This window comes from Vespula vulgaris, chromosome 22, assembly GCF_905475345.1.
Source record: "Vespula vulgaris chromosome 22, iyVesVulg1.1, whole genome shotgun sequence".
Taxonomy (NCBI): domain Eukaryota; kingdom Metazoa; phylum Arthropoda; class Insecta; order Hymenoptera; family Vespidae; genus Vespula; species Vespula vulgaris.
In genome coordinates this window covers 3034753-3052359 of record NC_066607.1, presented here as the reverse complement: position 1 = coordinate 3052359, position 17607 = coordinate 3034753, and the positions used below count along the sequence as shown (strand labels likewise).

At 28.5% G+C, this 17607-nt stretch overlaps 1 protein-coding gene across 3 annotated transcripts in view; it reads right to left on the bottom strand.

Annotated features, from left to right (window-relative positions):
* LOC127071703 (otoferlin-like) overlaps positions 1–16082 on the bottom strand; it is a 33527-nt gene extending 17445 nt beyond the window's left edge. For all 3 annotated transcript variants that reach the window (XM_051011252.1, XM_051011254.1, XM_051011253.1), the window contains exons 1-5: positions 15494–16082; positions 10204–10262; positions 6099–6287; positions 3461–3741; positions 56–320 (exon numbers count right to left, since the gene is read on the bottom strand). In XM_051011252.1, the coding sequence (XP_050867209.1) occupies positions 56–320; positions 3461–3741; positions 6099–6287; positions 10204–10262; positions 15494–15572 (873 nt within the window). In that variant the 5' untranslated portion in view covers positions 15573–16082. The remainder of the gene's footprint in view (positions 1–55; positions 321–3460; positions 3742–6098; positions 6288–10203; positions 10263–15493) is intronic.
* Between the last annotated feature and the right edge of the window lie 1525 nt (positions 16083–17607).

The window sequence follows — 17607 nt, the reverse complement described above, 5'->3', positions numbered from 1 at the left end:
AAATTATAAATTGATTCATTCATTCATTTGAAATTATCAATGATAATCATTCTACCTTTGGTTTAGGTTTCTTCACTGTCTTTATAACCATAGAATCATCTTGTTCGATATTTATACTCGGTTGACTCTCGTTATCGGATGCGTTGGTTTCAAGAGAGGTCATAGAATTTGTCCTAGAAGGTTCGTTTGATGTCGGACAGCTTGAATCTCTTCCATCGATAAGTTCCTTAGTCTCCGAATTGCTGTCGCAAGATCTAGCTCTCGGTGGTCTCTGTTTCCCCAACTTCATAAAAGATCTCATGCTTTTCAACGTCGAGTTTCTGCGAACAGAATTTTTCCGTGTTTTTTTTTTTTTTCTTTTTTCTATTTTTTGTTCCAGCAAGATTCTCAAGTCTCGAAAGGAACGTTATTATAAAGCCTGCGATGATTACAATCGTACTAAACGAAAATTATATTTGACATGAAAATTCTTTTCTTCTCTTTTGAAAGAAAAGAAAATCTCATTATTTTTCTTGTTAAAAGAAAATATAATAATTAAATTTCGAATTGCTTTGAAATTCTTTCTTCCTGTCAAACGTTTCTTTATAACTCGGACAAGAACAAGCTGGATTGTAAAAATTCTAATTTTTTAAATATCGTCGTTATATTTTTCTTTTTTTCTTTTTCTTTTTATTTTTCTTCTTAAGCGTACAAACGTTGAAAATAAAAATTAAAAATTAAAGGGAACGATCGTTCGATATATTTAAAAACGATCACCATTTATTTCATTAATGTTAAAATTTAAAATGACTTTATCAATTTAAAACAGTATCAATTAAACTATTTCAACTTTCGATTAAATTAACGTTACAAACATATCAAGAATTCCAATTAGAGTGAAGGTTTATCAACAGGACTTGATTGAAACTTATATCTATGTGATAAAGTAAAATGGTTACTTCGAACTTTTCGTTTTTTTCATTTTTCATAAAGATATTAGTAATTATTCGTATATATCGTTTAAAGTAAAATCGTTCAATCATTTAGTTAAATCGTATACAACTTTTATATATGGCGGATTAAAACGTATTGCAGATAATATTTCATATTTCATATCCGTGAAAAATATTTCGTGTAAAATTCATTTTCGATCTCGATCATTTAATTCGATTTTAGAAAAATAAAATTAGCTTAAATGAATTATCCGATTAAACCGTAGATAAAATTACACATTGTATTTAAAGCCATCGGTATCCCTTCCTCATAATTCATACCAAAATGCAATTGGATTCATTTTCGCTCGTAAACAGTAAACTTGTTTCTGTTGCAATCGTAAAAGAATCGTTTAGTGTGTGTGTGTATGTGTATACACAGATATGTCTACTCTACTACGATGACGATAAGTATAAAAATAAAGTTATTTTATAATCAACTGAGTTTCCAATAAATATATCAAGCTGATTCATAAATACATATATATATATATAAATACACATACCAAATAAAAAGTTTATTAAAAAAAAATAGATAAATAAAATATTACGTATCCAATATATTGATAAGTAGTAAAATAGTTTGGCCGACGTTCTTGGTCTCTATTTTTTCTTTTTCTAATTAACATTAATGAAAAAAAAAATAAATAAATAAAAATAATAAAAATTGAATGGATCGTCGAAAATAGGAATACATTCATTATCCTACGTAATATAAAGGATCACGCAATAAATTATTGTCCGATAAGCTCGTGTTGATTAATTGTTTTAACGATGATCGAATTATCTTCCCTCTTATAGGTCATAAACTTCTTCGGTCGTATCTAATGGATCATTACCGGGGTAAATCGTAATGAGCATCGTGAAATCGTATCAATGAATGGTGATGTCGTTAATTAATCGTATTAAAAAAATAAATTTTTCGCAAGTTATCGAAGCTAATCGAATTACGCTGAAAAAAAGAAGAGAGAAAAAAAGAGAAGAAAAAAAGACGAGAAAATTGAGAGAGAGAGAGAGAGAGAGAGAGAAAGAGAAAAAAAGAGAAAGCAGAAAGTGCATATAAGTCTCTGCTTTCTCGCATAATTTCGCTAACGAATCTCGACGTAGTGACGAGAGAAATTAGAACGTGTAGTTCTTTTTTACGTGTCATTTATTCTCTTCTTAACAGCGAACGTCTTAAATAAGAAATCATGTGGCAGATATATTTCTCTCTCATTTTCTCTCGTGTCAGATGAATCTTTTTTCATTATCATAACAGTAATAATTTTTCACGTTTCGTATATTAAAACCACTTCGTTATGTATCTATTATGTCACTCTATTATGTACATTCTATAATAACACTATATATATATATCATATATAAACTAACTAATTCATAAATAAAGAATAAAGAACTTTCCGAAGCGTACAAATTATATCAAATTAATTATTATTATTAATAATTATAATAAAGACACATCTCTCTATAAATTGCGTAGTCTCATCTTTGAACTGTGGGGAATTGCATTTGACGTGCCATACACTTTACGCATTTCAATTGAAATGATAGAATATTTACCTACATACTTGCACGCGCACATATACACATATGTCTACTACATTATGTACATTTCTATGTAAGTTTAATTGGAAATGTCAACGATCAAACATGCACATACAATGAATACTCCGTATCGACACATAACACAGAAATCGTAACTTTACTGATCGTTTGTCTTCTCTCGTTTGAAATTAATTATAAAAGACCTTAACACATGTCCTTTATCCTAGACATACATAACATTGGTGTCGTTTTTTATCTTCATTTATCACGCCTTCCCTCTCTCTCTTCTCTCTCTCTCTCTCTCTCTCCCTCTCTATTTTTCCAGATGAATCTGTTTTTCTCGCTTATTAATACTTTCCAAGAGACTGCTATTTTTTTTCTTTCTTTTTTTTCCTTTCCTCTCACTCAAGTCAACTCGTTGCAGTCATGTTAATTGATTTCCAGAGATTCAATGAAGTCGAGAAAAGAATTTATTCTCTCGTAGGAATAATTAATACTTTTCAAAGAGTAAAAATATTGAAAATTATAAAGACAATGATAACAATAACAATAACAATAATAATAATAATAATAATAATAATAAAATTTTTCAGTAATTACTACTACCCCCAAGATAAATGATAACCGAGAAGTACTATTTGAAGAATGTTCGCTGTATATTTTCAAAGAGTCTTGCTGAAGTTTATAAAAAAAAAAGAAAAATGAAAAAGAGAGAGAAAATATAATAATGATGATATTATAACGAGATGACGATAACAGTAACGAGATGAAAGAAACTCGATCCATTCAATTCGTACCCTTTAATTCAAGAATATAAAATTCTTTTTCGAAAGAAGTTTTTTTGGAAAAAGAATTTTATTGTAAGTATGTGAGTGCTACTGAATAGATAAGCAGATATATTCATGCAGATATATCTTCTTTCATGTTATCATTTCCATAGATACCTCTTACGATCCGGTGATTTTTCTCCTGTTGACATAGAGCTTCCCCTTTGTAAGAAACCCTTTTTACTGATTTTCTCTTGCGTATGCCAAGAACCTCTTCTTTTGCTACTTCCACCACCACTCCCACTACTATTCGCTTGTTCAAGACTTCTTTCAAGATTGGCAATGTTCTGTTCGATATCGATCAACATCTGTTGCTCGTCCTCCATCACGTCTGATATCGCATAAGAGCTGCTACTTCCATCAGGTATATTATATCGTATTTCAAAACAGACCATGGCCTAGATATTTATGAAACGAATAAGAAGACACTTAATAAGAAATTCGATTAAATTGTTATTATATATATATATATATATATATATATATATATATATTCTTTCCCTCTTTTTTTTTTTTTTTTATGTTATCTTTTTTCATTCTACGTATAGAAAAAAAAAAGAAAGACAGAGAGAGAGAGAGAGAGAAGGAGAGAGAAGCCACTCCCAAATTATTTTTTCTATCCATTTTGAAATATCGTGAAATTTTTTGAAATTAAACAAAGGATATTTCTATGTTCCAATAAATTCAAAAAATTCACGAGTCGATAAAGATTTTCAATTAACAACGTTATATTTTAGTTCACATCACGTTTAACTAACAGACAATCAATACGACGAGCGACAACGACTGTCCGTCGTCACTGAAAATTCAAATCTATTTTAACGCAGCACGAACAAAATCTCCATTCTATATGATTTTGAAATATTTCAATTTTAAGAATATACGTATATAAACTCGTGCGTTAGAACTTAAAACGCATAATAACAGACAATGGTGATTAATATTTAACGATATTTCTTTAAAAACCCGAGAAAATAATATTTAACGTCATCATGCGATCGTTCTCTCCTTTCTCTCTCTCTCTCTCTCTGCTACTCGTGAATAAAAATTGTAAAAGATAATAAAAAATGCATGAATCTTTAGTTAATAGAAACGTCGAGGACGTTAATTACAAAACTATGTAGGCGTGAGCAGCTTATTAGTTGACGATACTGCGTGTTAAACGTCTTTCACACGGACCTTCGATTATCATATTAATTCTACTATAAAATTTTCACACTCTGAAATTATAATGATATTCTTTCGCACGAGTTTTTTCTTTCCTTTTTTCCCTTCTTTTTCTCCTTTTAATAATAGCATAAAATTTAAAATAGTTTTCGATTTTTCATTCATATTTCCATTCCAAGTTATCGCAGTATATTCTCGTTTCTCGATCGCATATCGCATTTCGTGTGTGAAAGGAACTTAAAGTTTCATTATCCAGTGAAATATACTTTCGTAAAGACGATAGGTAGTTTTAAAAAAGCGTTGCAACGAACGTAAACGATATCGCAGATGTACTTTTCAAACAAACTAGCGTAACAGCGTTAACACGGCACTTCTGTATTTTCCTTCGGTTTCTTGACATTGTTTCGAAAGATAAGTAAGTACTATTCTCGTTAGTGAAATGAGTACGTTGAAGCTACTTTAAAATATAAAATTTCAAAGATATACAGAAATAGTAGAGTCTTTCGTGAAATAGAAAGTTGTACACATTCGTAATTTTTTCTTTTCTTCTTTTTTTTTTTTCACTGACGCTCTACTGAAACAAGTTAAGTAATATCATCTCACGCATATATATGCGTCAGTAATTACGAAATTTATCTACGTGAAAGTGTTTACGAAATTGTATTTATTACTCATTTTATTCTACGTCGATTTACGTTATAAAATACAAAAAAAAAAAAAAATAAAAAAATGAAATAAAGAGGGCGTAATATATTTGAATAATATCTTAAAGCGAGCTTCATAATTATTGGCTCAAATAAATATATATTTTTTTAAATCTCCAGTTTCTTTTTTAATATCGATAATAATAGAAATAATTAATGATGCAAACATTCGAACGAACAAACACGATATTTTACCATCTACCAATTATGAGAAAAATATTATCTGTCTGTGTACATACAGAATTCGAATTTTTTATTCGTTTCTTTGATAAAAGTACGCAAATATTTGCAAGAGAAAAAAGAAAGGATTGAATTTGGTCCTACGTTAAATAAATGAGCTGGAAGGAGGAGGAAAAAAAGAAATAGAAAAAAAGGAAAACAAGAGAAAAGAAAAAAGAAAACATACGTAGCTGTAAATTGTATATGAAGTTTGAGTTACCGTGTTGCTTCTGGCGTTGAGATAGCTAAGAAAAGTACACCGACGGAATAAAACACGAATTTTATTTTACCTGTACTTCATCTGTAATATCAAACGGTAATAGCTTTTAGAATGTTACAAAAAAGAAAAAAAAAATACATATATATGTATATATGTTTCGTATCGTCTTTACGAAATCGTGCGTTAACTCGTAACAATAAAAAATATTATACACTTGAGAAATTTTTCATTAACACGTATCTCGTTAATTGTAACAATTATCGTCCATTTCGTAATAAACTTTTTACTTTGTTTCATTATTTCTTTTAAAACTCGGTCAATGAAAAATAAAAAAGAAAATAGAAATAATTTTTGAAATATTTCAAGGATATTAAATTTGAAGACTTTTGGATAAAAAATATAAAGATCGTTTATATTTTTTAAAGATCGATAATTAGGATCGTACCGGTAATGGCTTGTTATTGAGATCGACCAAAGAATCTGTAATAACAATGTGACCTTCTCGTACCACCGTCTGTAGGATTAGACCGTATTTTGCTAGAGTCCTCTCCGTTCTAAGAACTCCTCGAGATACTACGGATAATTCGAGCGTTTCCGTTTCCTCAACGGGTCGTCCCAAATTCCATGTAAAGCTCTGAAATCCAATATAAGAAAAAGTATTATGAATTAAATTCGATCTAAACTTATCTATAAAAACGATCGAAAAGAAAAGAAAAGGGAAGAAAATTTTTTCGCTCGACAAAATATCTGATCAAATGAAATTTCTAATTGCATTAATCATTTCTACAAGCTCATTCTACCGTTTTATAACCATATTGAAATTTTTCAATATTACGATATCGAAATAATAGGAACTATATCATTTCCGACGCGATGAAGCATTGCATATGCATTCGATCGACATTATTCGTTTCACAATCAAAAGACTCACGTTTCTCTGATTTACAAATATTACATATGTATTTCATTTGAACGAGTAGATAACACACACTTTATCGTATACCGACGAAATTGCTTTTTCGCCCTGATGGGATACAAAAGAAGAGAAAAGAAAAAAGGAAAGATGAAGAAAAAGAAGGAAAGAAAAAAAAGGGAAAAGAAACGAGAAAAAATATAGCATAATTTCATTCCCCTTGACATACTATATCAAAAAAGAAAAAGAAAAGAAAAAAAGAGAGAAAAACAGAGAGAGAGAGAGAGAGAGAGAGAGAGAGAGAAAGAGAGATAGAGAGAAAGAGAGAGAGAGAGAGAAAGAGATAATCTTGAAATCGGTCACGTAATTTCTGCCAGAGGCTTGGCACGAATAAAACATATATATATGTGTGTATGTATGTATATAAGTATATATGTATCTATATATGTATGAGAAATTTATTTTGAGTGTTTTATTTACCGATAAATTGCGTGTGTAGTGCCATTTTAAATATAAGGAGATAAAGATCGCCGAGTGAATTTTTATGCATAGCACTCTTTAACGAAAAAAGAAATGTTTTTTTTTTCCAATTAATTCAAGAAAAAGAAAAGAAAAAAGAAAGATTAGAAATGATAAAAATTTTGTAGTTCGTGACAATAAGATCGTAAAAATTTTCCTACTCGTTTTTCTGTCATGAATTATCTACAAAATATCTAATAGATATTTATTTATATTTAATAAACGAGATTATGCAGAATTCAAGAAAAAAGAAAAAAAAGGAAAAAGAAAAAGAAATTAGTGTTCAATGTATTTTAAATAATGCTACGTAATAAAATTTAAGAAAGTTAATTAAAATTACGTAAAGAATATTGATATTAGTTTATATATGCGAATGACTAATATAAAGAAATCTTTTTTTCTAATTTCTACGAAAGAACAAACGAATAAATAAATAAATCATTTATTAAACTCTAAAGATGTATTTTACGCTTATAGCTTATAATTTACTAACGACGTGCAAGGAGAAAGATAAAATTTGTTAAGTCATATTAACACCATAAAATCCGTAATTACTATACCCGTATAGATGCAATACCTATAAGTAACATAATAACATCATCCTTGTCCCTGTATTGATAGTTGTAAAGATGATTTATCATCTTTAGTTGAGTCACGTTAATAAAGTTATTAAAAGGTCTAATGCAATAGGTCACTGGAATCACATTTCTTTAATGCTAAGAAACGTGTTCTTGGAATAATAAATAAAAAATCCAAAAAATAAGAAAAAGACGACATTAACAATATTATGCAATTAACATAATTAATATTCGATGAAAAATAACAAATACTTTGCTTCGTGTTTTTTTTTTTTTCAAACAACAAAAAAGCATGTCATAGCGTTTATCTTTCGATGCTTAAGTGCAGTTATGTGCACTCAGCTTTTATTAAAAAAAAAAAAGAAAGAAAGAAAAAAATGTTGACTTTCTTGAAAAGAAATATGTATTCCATTTGATTTCTTTTACTTTAAATAATTAAAGAAGAGAAAAGGAGGTCATCGAGAGGAGTGTTTTATATATACCATTTATATTCGCATTTTTTGCGAACTTTTTATAATATAAATTCTCGTAGTTTTCCATTAATTAATATTTTAATTTCCATTAATATTCTAAACATATTTAATTTAGAAACTTATTTTTTCCATTGATTATGAAATATTAAACTCGTTTACAATAGATAATGCATTTTTGTCAAGCACCCTATATATATTATCTATCTAATAACAATATAATAAATATAAGTATATAATAAATAATTATCTGAATGTAGATATAATTAAATAATATTTAGTAGTATTAGAGATAGTATTAAATAATTATCGTTTCACTGAACCATGAAAATATGAATTATATTAAATATTAATGATTCGATAAATAATAAATACCGTAATAATTATAAAGGCCTTGTATGATAAATTAAAGCCGTTTTCGGGATAAACGTATTAAAATACGAATAATAATCCTTTGTTAGTAAAATATATATAGAGAGAAAGAGAATAAAAGAGAGATTACTCGTTGATTTCTTTTAATAAGGAGAACATACGTGACTCGATTTACAAATTTAGCTAACATTTTTTGTAAAAATATAATATTGTTGTAAAAGTAACAAATCGGAAACGATGCAATATTCGACTGTTGAAAAAAATTTTTTATTATACTACTTTAGTATTTATAGAAATAAATAATGTTTATCGCGACAATAAATCATTCAAATCTTGAAATCGTGTCCTCGATCCGATTCTACTTCATTATATATTTTTTTATATTTTATTTTTTGCCGTTTTTTACCCAGCGTTTATTACGTCATCGTCATCAAAACAAAAAATATTATAATATAGAAAAGGATTTCAATTGCATTTCATTTCTTTTTTTCTTACTACTTCTCTTTTTTTTTCTTCTTCTTCTTTTTTCTTTTTACTTTGTTTTTCTAATTTCGTTTTATACGAAATATGGCATACCTACTATATATTCATATGGGTGGAGAAGTATTTATATAATATAAGGAGTTATATGTCTATATATTTATTGATTTATTTATATATTCCCTGCCTAAGCTAGTACATAGTCCGTTTCCTTCAAAGTCTTCTGCTTGTCATCAAGACGAGGGTTACTTCAAGTTAAAGAATCAAAGTTAAAATGTATGCTCATAACTTCGTACGCATTTAACGATAAGTTATTAAACAATAAAAAAAGCAAGAAACAATGATAATCGAAGAAAGAAGGAAAAGAAAGAGAGAAAACCTTTCTCTTCCCTAAAATATCCCAAAGAAAAGAATCAATTACCTTCAAGTATATTTTTTCCGAGAAAAAAGAAGAGAAAGAATTCTGCAATTTTTTAAATTGAAAATCCTTTCATCGTAATTGATTTGGAGCACTTCGTAAATTCATTTTATATTTATTTAGAAGAAAGTATATCGCTGATAGTATCGATCTCTAAACCATAGATATTTTAAGATTACATACCGAAAAGTACGATACGATTTAACTGTTGCTTCATCGTATCCGAATACATAACTATTATATATATATATATGGACTTATAATATATATATGGACTTATAATATATCTACAATATACAGAAGATAGAATATCTTTCTACGATAATATGATAAATCGAAAAATTTTACTATATTTCATTCGTATTTATATTTTGATAAATTCATGCGATATCCATTCTATGTCTTGTTTTTTTAATTTTTTTTCTTCAGAATAAAAGGAGAGAAAAAAATAATAAACTACTCTCGTGTGCATACGTTTTTTCTTTTTTTCAGAAAATAATAAGAAAAAAATAAACTTTTCTCGTGTGTATATATATATATATGTACACAAAGCAGACGAATAACAAGGTTTTTTTCACTATATATAACATTCAATTCTATTTATTTCGAGACCGATAAAACTTGCTTTCTCGTAATTTGGTTTACCCGTCGACAGCTTGGAAAAATTCGATAGAGAAACGATTCTCGCGCTTCTATTCGTCACTGTGGAATTTAATTTCTTTCTTTCTTCTTCTTTTCTTTATTATTTTTTTTTTTTACCATGGGACTATTTTATTTTATTGTTTTATAAAATATCTTACCTGATCGACCGAAATGAGATCTCCATTGTCCTCGAGATTTTTCGAGCAATTAGATACACCTGAAAACAGATTGAAAACAATATGTTATAAATTGTTTGAATTTTTAAAAGGCAATATAATATAATGGACGGTAATGGTATTAGAATTTTATAGATCATTGGAGAATCAATGAGATGTTCTAACAAATGCGAATGATCTTTCCTTTCGGAACATTTCCATGTTACGTATATGTATTTATAAATATATAGTATATAAGTTATACACATAAATTTTTCAAGTAAGCGATTACATATCTTATACATATCACACAATTTAATCACGTATCATACGTATATAGTATCGAAGTACATTTAATTTTCCGATACTATGAACGAGAAAAATATTCCAACGATAGCCACACGTACTTTTACAAAAAGGAAAATGAAAATGTAAGCAATTTATGAAGAAAATAAAAAGAAAAAGAGGAAAAATTAAACTATAAAAGTTACATCAAGTTTTATATATTTCGAATCAAAAGCTACGAACTTGATTATTGAAAATATATTATTTAACGCGATTTTATGTTGTAATAAAAGAAAAAAAAATTTTACTACGTAAGTTCTATATTTGCTATCATAGTATATTTTTAGTAAAAAAATGGAAAGAAAGAAAAGAAACACGTTATATGCTTTTTATAGTGTAGAAAAAAGACTGACTATAAACGAATGTATATGTATATATATACACATATATACACACTTCTTATTACAATAATAGAGCAAACATTTTTTTTTGCTGTCAAACCTGTTTATATGAATTACAAACGATCGTTATAAAGACTACTATTATTTCTCGTTATTAGCTCTATAAACGAGCGTGTACTTTGGTAGATTGAACAAAATTATCCTTTTATCTTTTATTGCACAATACGATCAGCAATTAATTATATATCAATTTGACAAAACCACCAAAATCATCGTATGAACGGCACCTCCATTTTTTTCGAGATCGTTGAGAGGAGCAGAATAAACAAAGGATACAAAACAAAAAATAAATAAATAAATAAATAAATAAACAAATAAATTTTTCATGCGAAATGTACAATCATCTAGGAAAAATATACATGTATTCTATTATCTCGTAGATATATATAAAATAATTCATATAAATGGGAGATCGAATAAAGAAGAGAGAAAAAGGAAATAATAATAATAATAATAATAATAATAATAATAATAATAATAATAATAAAACAGAAATATCTTTGTCAAGCTTTGGAATTAAATATTCACAAGGAAAATGGAATATGGAAAATACTTTGTTGTGTGCATATTATATTATATATCAACCTTTCCCACCAGCCACCTTCCTCCGCCACCTCTTCGCTCCTCTTTTACTTAACCCCTGTGCGTTATCGATTTTTTATTATTTCACGAAAGTATATAATTTCGTCAATGAAATTAAACAAAATGATGAATTTTAATCAAATTTATGTATTTGTATGTATAAATATATTTTTTATAAAGGACAAAAACACTTACGAATCACATCTAATTTATCTAATTTTTATTTAATTCGCCGTACAATAAATATTATTTATGACATTTGTAATTTCACGTTTATTTTTTATCAATTCTGATTGAATCCTTGAAAAATCTAATTTCTCTAGAGGAATATTAAATGTTTCATTAGGGACCATGATGACAGCTAACATGGGTATTATACTCTAGGTATTAATAATATCATAAACCATATATATATATATATATATATATATGATTGACCCCAAAAAAATAACTGTTTTCTGTAGACTCTACGATCGCGTCAGAAACGACCTTATGAATAAAGCAAGTGCATTTAGGTAAGAAAGGCCGATAAAAACGTACATTGCATGCAGAGAATAAGTCTACGATAAGCGCACCTCAGTAACACGCGCCGATACATATAACTAAGTGTGTGTATATGTGTATATATTATATACATAAAACTATATATCTGTAAGTACGGTACATTCATACGATTCTTGTCATTGCGATATGTACATAGCTCTTATATATTTACATGCGCGCGTATGTATTATATATTATCTAGTAAGTGCATTCATATGTTACTTCTCATTAGGATATAAGTGTATACTTAATACATAGCTCTCTCTCTCTTTCTCTCTCTCTCTCTCTCTCTCTCTCTCTCTCTCTCTCTCTCTCTCTCTCTCTCTATGTGTGTGTGTTTGTGTGCAAACTCGATTATTAACGCAAATTGTACAGCAAATATATCTTCAAACATGCATTCTTTTTATCTATACGTGCACTCGTGATAACGTCAATATTTTACAATTTAATATTAATAGCAAACTATTGTACCTTCCCCATTTAAATTATAACAAGGACAAAATATGAGAACAGAATATATAGTGAAATACAAATATTTAACAAAATATATTTACGATGACTCGAGTAAAAAAAAAAAAGCTTTATTACGCCCAAAGCAACATATTAGTTGATTTGATAACGTGGATATTTCATAAAATAATTGTGTATGTCATGACGAATATAAATTAATGATGCAATAATTACGTCACATCGGTCGCGAATATTTTTAATATTTCAATAAAAATTTGTCTTTCTTTGTGCGCCATAGAAATGAGAAAGCGTTGAACGAGGAAATTTTTTATAATCGAATATCGATTCACGTCGAAGAAAAAAAGTGACATATCGTCAACGTTTATCGATAACGAAAAAGAAAGCGAACTACGGATTAAATTAATCCGTAAAGCCTCCGCATTCTAAAGAATATTACGTCGAATAAATACTTCAACTTAAAAGCATTTTATTTTGATATTATCTTTTTATAATCAAATAACCAAAAGAATCTCTTTGCCCGGCGAATTCGATATTATATTTTCCATTCTCTAAAAGATTCGAAAAGAATTTTGTCTTAATAACATTCAATATATAAATAAATACACATAATTAATAATATATCTAATTCATCTTAATGGACATGAAATCTGTATAAATAAATTAATACGAATTTGTTCAAAAGTCAATCTATGATGATCGTTCATCGAAAATTAATAATTAATTAAGTAAAGTACCGTTAATATGCTGTACATAAATCATAAATATTTGAATATCCAATCGCCCAATAAATTCATTTTCTAAATATTTAAAAATATACAAATCTCTTATAAAAGAATTCAATTCTCAACTAAAATATCAGGTTAAAAGAAAAACTGTGCTGCATTTCATACTGATTAAAGTTTCTATATTAAATAAAGATATAGATATTGGATTATGCCAATGATAATCTTGATGTAATTCTGATATTAAAGACTAATGATAGCTAACTGTAGTACTATCCTTTGAAATGTTACAATCGCAAAGGGAATATTCGTACCGTGACCTATCTCCCGCAAGGCTTTTACGTTTCAATTGAAACACAAGCATGATTAAATGAAACGTTGCACTCGATAGGTCAGCGAACATATGTACTTACATACATATGTATATACATTGTACGTACATCCGAATCCTAGAAATGTATCTTTCGTCCGATATAATTTCATGCATCGTTACCGCTCTTTTCACATAAGCACTCTAACTAGTAGATAGAGAAGGATAAGACTTTCAAGTGAACTCTTCAAGAGCTTGAGAAATAAACAAACTTCGTCTGTTTCTCTCTTTCTCCATTTCTCCTTTACATAGACACATACAAACACAGATTGCTCTTGCTCTTCGTTCGAGGTGTTTACAAATGATCGATCGACTGTAATACGTTGTAAAGAAAAAGCGATGATGACGAAAATAAATAAAGGACAAATAAAGAATGGAATAAATTCTTTTTTCTTTTTTCCATTGAAAAAAGATGAGATCCTTGAAAACGAATGTTTAATATTCATGAGTATTAAACGATATCAAAAAATAAGCGCGCGTATTTTTTATTTTTATTTTTGTATTTTTTCATTTTTTTAAATTAATATTTACCGATCAAAATATTCATATATAATACGAAACAAAAGATATGGAAATGAAGGGGAAAAAAAGTTATAAGAATTTATATAAAACATTTACATAGGCAAGTTGGGGAGGATCAATTGAATAATGCATGCTTGTATTTGGCACTTTTCTCAAGGATCTCAGAGAAGAATTCACGAGTGGACATCGAATGAAAAATTCATGAGAGAAATATATACAAAAGGGACCGATAAAAATACCTGAAAATTTTTATTCGATCGCAATTATTTAATCGTTAATACGTAATTCGATCGTTCAGATTAATTCATTTCGATTTAATAGGATAAGGAGTGGTAGATGTAATAAATGAAATGTTAAACCGATAGACGACGTTATTATATTGTAGTGCGTAAATATAGAGATCGATCGTGAAAATGAACGAAGCGTGTTTCAAGCATATCTACATATATACCTAAATACATGCTTAGGTACATACATATATGTATATATCTACGTATAGCGGAGAACCAGCGGAACGTTATTACGACAAAGGACATTTAAACCGTGTATTCGTGTATCCGCATACATCTACGAACATCTTGAAGAATACTGCTTTTAAAACGCGCGTCTCTTCGAAGAAAATGCAAAAATCAACAACAATTTCGTTCCGACGGATTTACCTCGTTACGCGGTTTACCGCATTGTAAAATAAATCTTTGAAGGAAGGATGCTCGGCCAGTTATTTTTCTCTAGTTACGAACGATAAATCCGTAACGTTCTTTTTCAACATAGATATGTACGTAGGTAGTTAGATATAGGTAGATAGGTACGTAGTTACATGTTCTAAGAAAAACTATAGTATATAAAAGTAATAAAAGAAAAAATATAAGGATTAATTTTTATTAAAACGAGTTCGGGTCTATTATTAAACTTCGTCGTCTAAGTTTCCTTGAATTAATTAAAATTTAAGCCATATCGTTATCATTAAAAACATTATCTACTAATGATGTAATAATGACGTATATCTGTATTATATAAGTACGAATTATATATATATATATATATATATATATATATATATATATATATATATGTATTAAAGGATACGATCTGGAAATGATCGATAGTTAATTTAAAGCTACTTACACGTCGATTTAATTAGTTATAGGTTACGTGAATACCTCATTAAATGATTGAATAAGATAAGAATATATATATAAGGAAAACGTTATATTATATTATACAATCAAGACAATATGGCCAGAAGATGAGCGATAGAATAAATGGAAGAATAATTATATATATATATATATATATATATATATATATATATATTTATTTGCTTTTTCTTTCTTTACCTCGAAAATCAATCTTCACGAACTTCTCCCCCTTACACTTGAGTCCCTGAAAATTTTTCACGACAACGACGAGAGCCATCCTCCTTCCTTCTTCGAATGTTTCTTCTTAATTCGACCCTTCAACGATCTAATCCCTTCTAACCGTATTACTTCTATCAATGACGCGACCCACTGTTTGTGAGTCGAACTTTCCCGCCGTTTCTCTTTCATTCATGCTACTTCCTCCGAACGAGAACGACGAACCGATTAGAAGAAAGAATTTTTTCTATTTATACACGAAACCGGTTTGTACGACAGACAAATCTAAAACGATAACGTTATTCGTGACGTCAAATAATATTTTACAAATAATTTACATATAAGGAAAGAAACGGAGGAAAGAACGGAAAAAGAATAATAGATAAAATAGAAACCGAAGAAAAAGAAGAAAAATATTGCAAAGACCCGACTATAAACGACGAATCGAAATGATTTCTCGTAAATATTTTCCAACACTTTCAAAGACTAACTATTATTTATCTATTTTATAAGAATGTTCTTCTTTCTATTCGACGATAGAAGACGAGAGATCGTAGCCTTATGGTGTCTAGATTCGAACTGCCTCGAGATCGTGTCTCAAGCAACCCCTTGAAACCCCCTGAACCAAGCGGAACATCTCGCGCAGACGCGACAGATGTTCGCTCTACATTCGGAATACGCATATCGTACGTATTATAAAGGTACTTATTTCACGTACTATCGCATACGCACCTTCGCCAACAATGATCGCGTTAATTACCGTAATGCTCCGAGAACAAAAACTCGTATATTATTAGCACAACACCGTATTTATACGAAGAACTCATTTATAGATTACAAATAAACATTTATCGTTATAATCCTTTATAATTTTGGGATACAAAAATAAATTATATAATTGTAATACAACGAGTTAAGTATTATCGATATAAATCGATATGAAATTGTTAAATTTTTCTAATATTAATTATTACATTTTTCATAAAGGATACGAATTAGATCGTATAAAATAGAAAAACGAATGAAAAACGTTGACAAATTTTTATTAGAAATATTAAAATTTTCAACGAATAACTTTTATCTTTTACACTGTACCATAATTCCTCTCAGATGTGAATAAATGAAAGAACGTTTATTTCAACGTACTGTATTAATTATAAATGAGACACGGTCGATTCTAATACATGCTGAAAATCTTTAATTGGACAGACGTAAACGTAAAATACTCGGAGATATAGTTTTGCTTCATTAGAAAGGCCCTTTGATCATTGTTACAATGTTTCCATGAGGATATTTTGAATTTCCCTTTTGATTCGCTTAATTACCAGGATTCGTACATACAAAGAGAATATTCAGTAAAATAGTTGAACAAACGAGAGTGAAAGAAAAAGGAGAAAGAGAGAGATTTAAACTCATTTTAAAAATCTTTGTTTGTTATTTACGTCTATTCCAATCGAAATGTTTACGCTCACGTATATTATAAAATATAATCGAGATTTTAATAAGATATTTCGTAAAGATTCAAGATAAAATGAAATTTTCAAGGAAACCGAAGGTTTGCACGGAAGAAGGGAAAAAATATTGGTGTTATCAGTATTGCGTGACCAATATCATTTCTAAAAGTTGACTTCGTACGAAAAATGTTATTCTTTGATAATTTACACAGATCCAGATATACAGAGTAAAATAATAACTTTGAATGTATACGTCTTTTTTGGAGAAACGGGAGGAACTTTGTTTATAAAAGTCATACGATACGGAGAGGGCCAGAATATGCTAGTAATAATTTTTCTTTTTTTAGATAGACGTATAAAGGTAATATAAAGGTCAATTGTGCGTGTTTTTTTTTTTAATGCAATCATGTTTTTAATTGCATTGTTCGATGGAGCTCGATATTCTCTATAAAAAAAAGTATTAGTATAGGTATGTCGAAAAATTATTAGTTTGAGATATTTATAAACGCTTACTCTGCGCTTGCTCTGCGCTTACTTTGCGCTTACCTTACGCGTATCTTTACGATAATCTTTACGATTGTTAATCCTGAAGATATATGCCAAATCTGAATTTCTTTTTCTTTTTGTGAAATAATATGAATT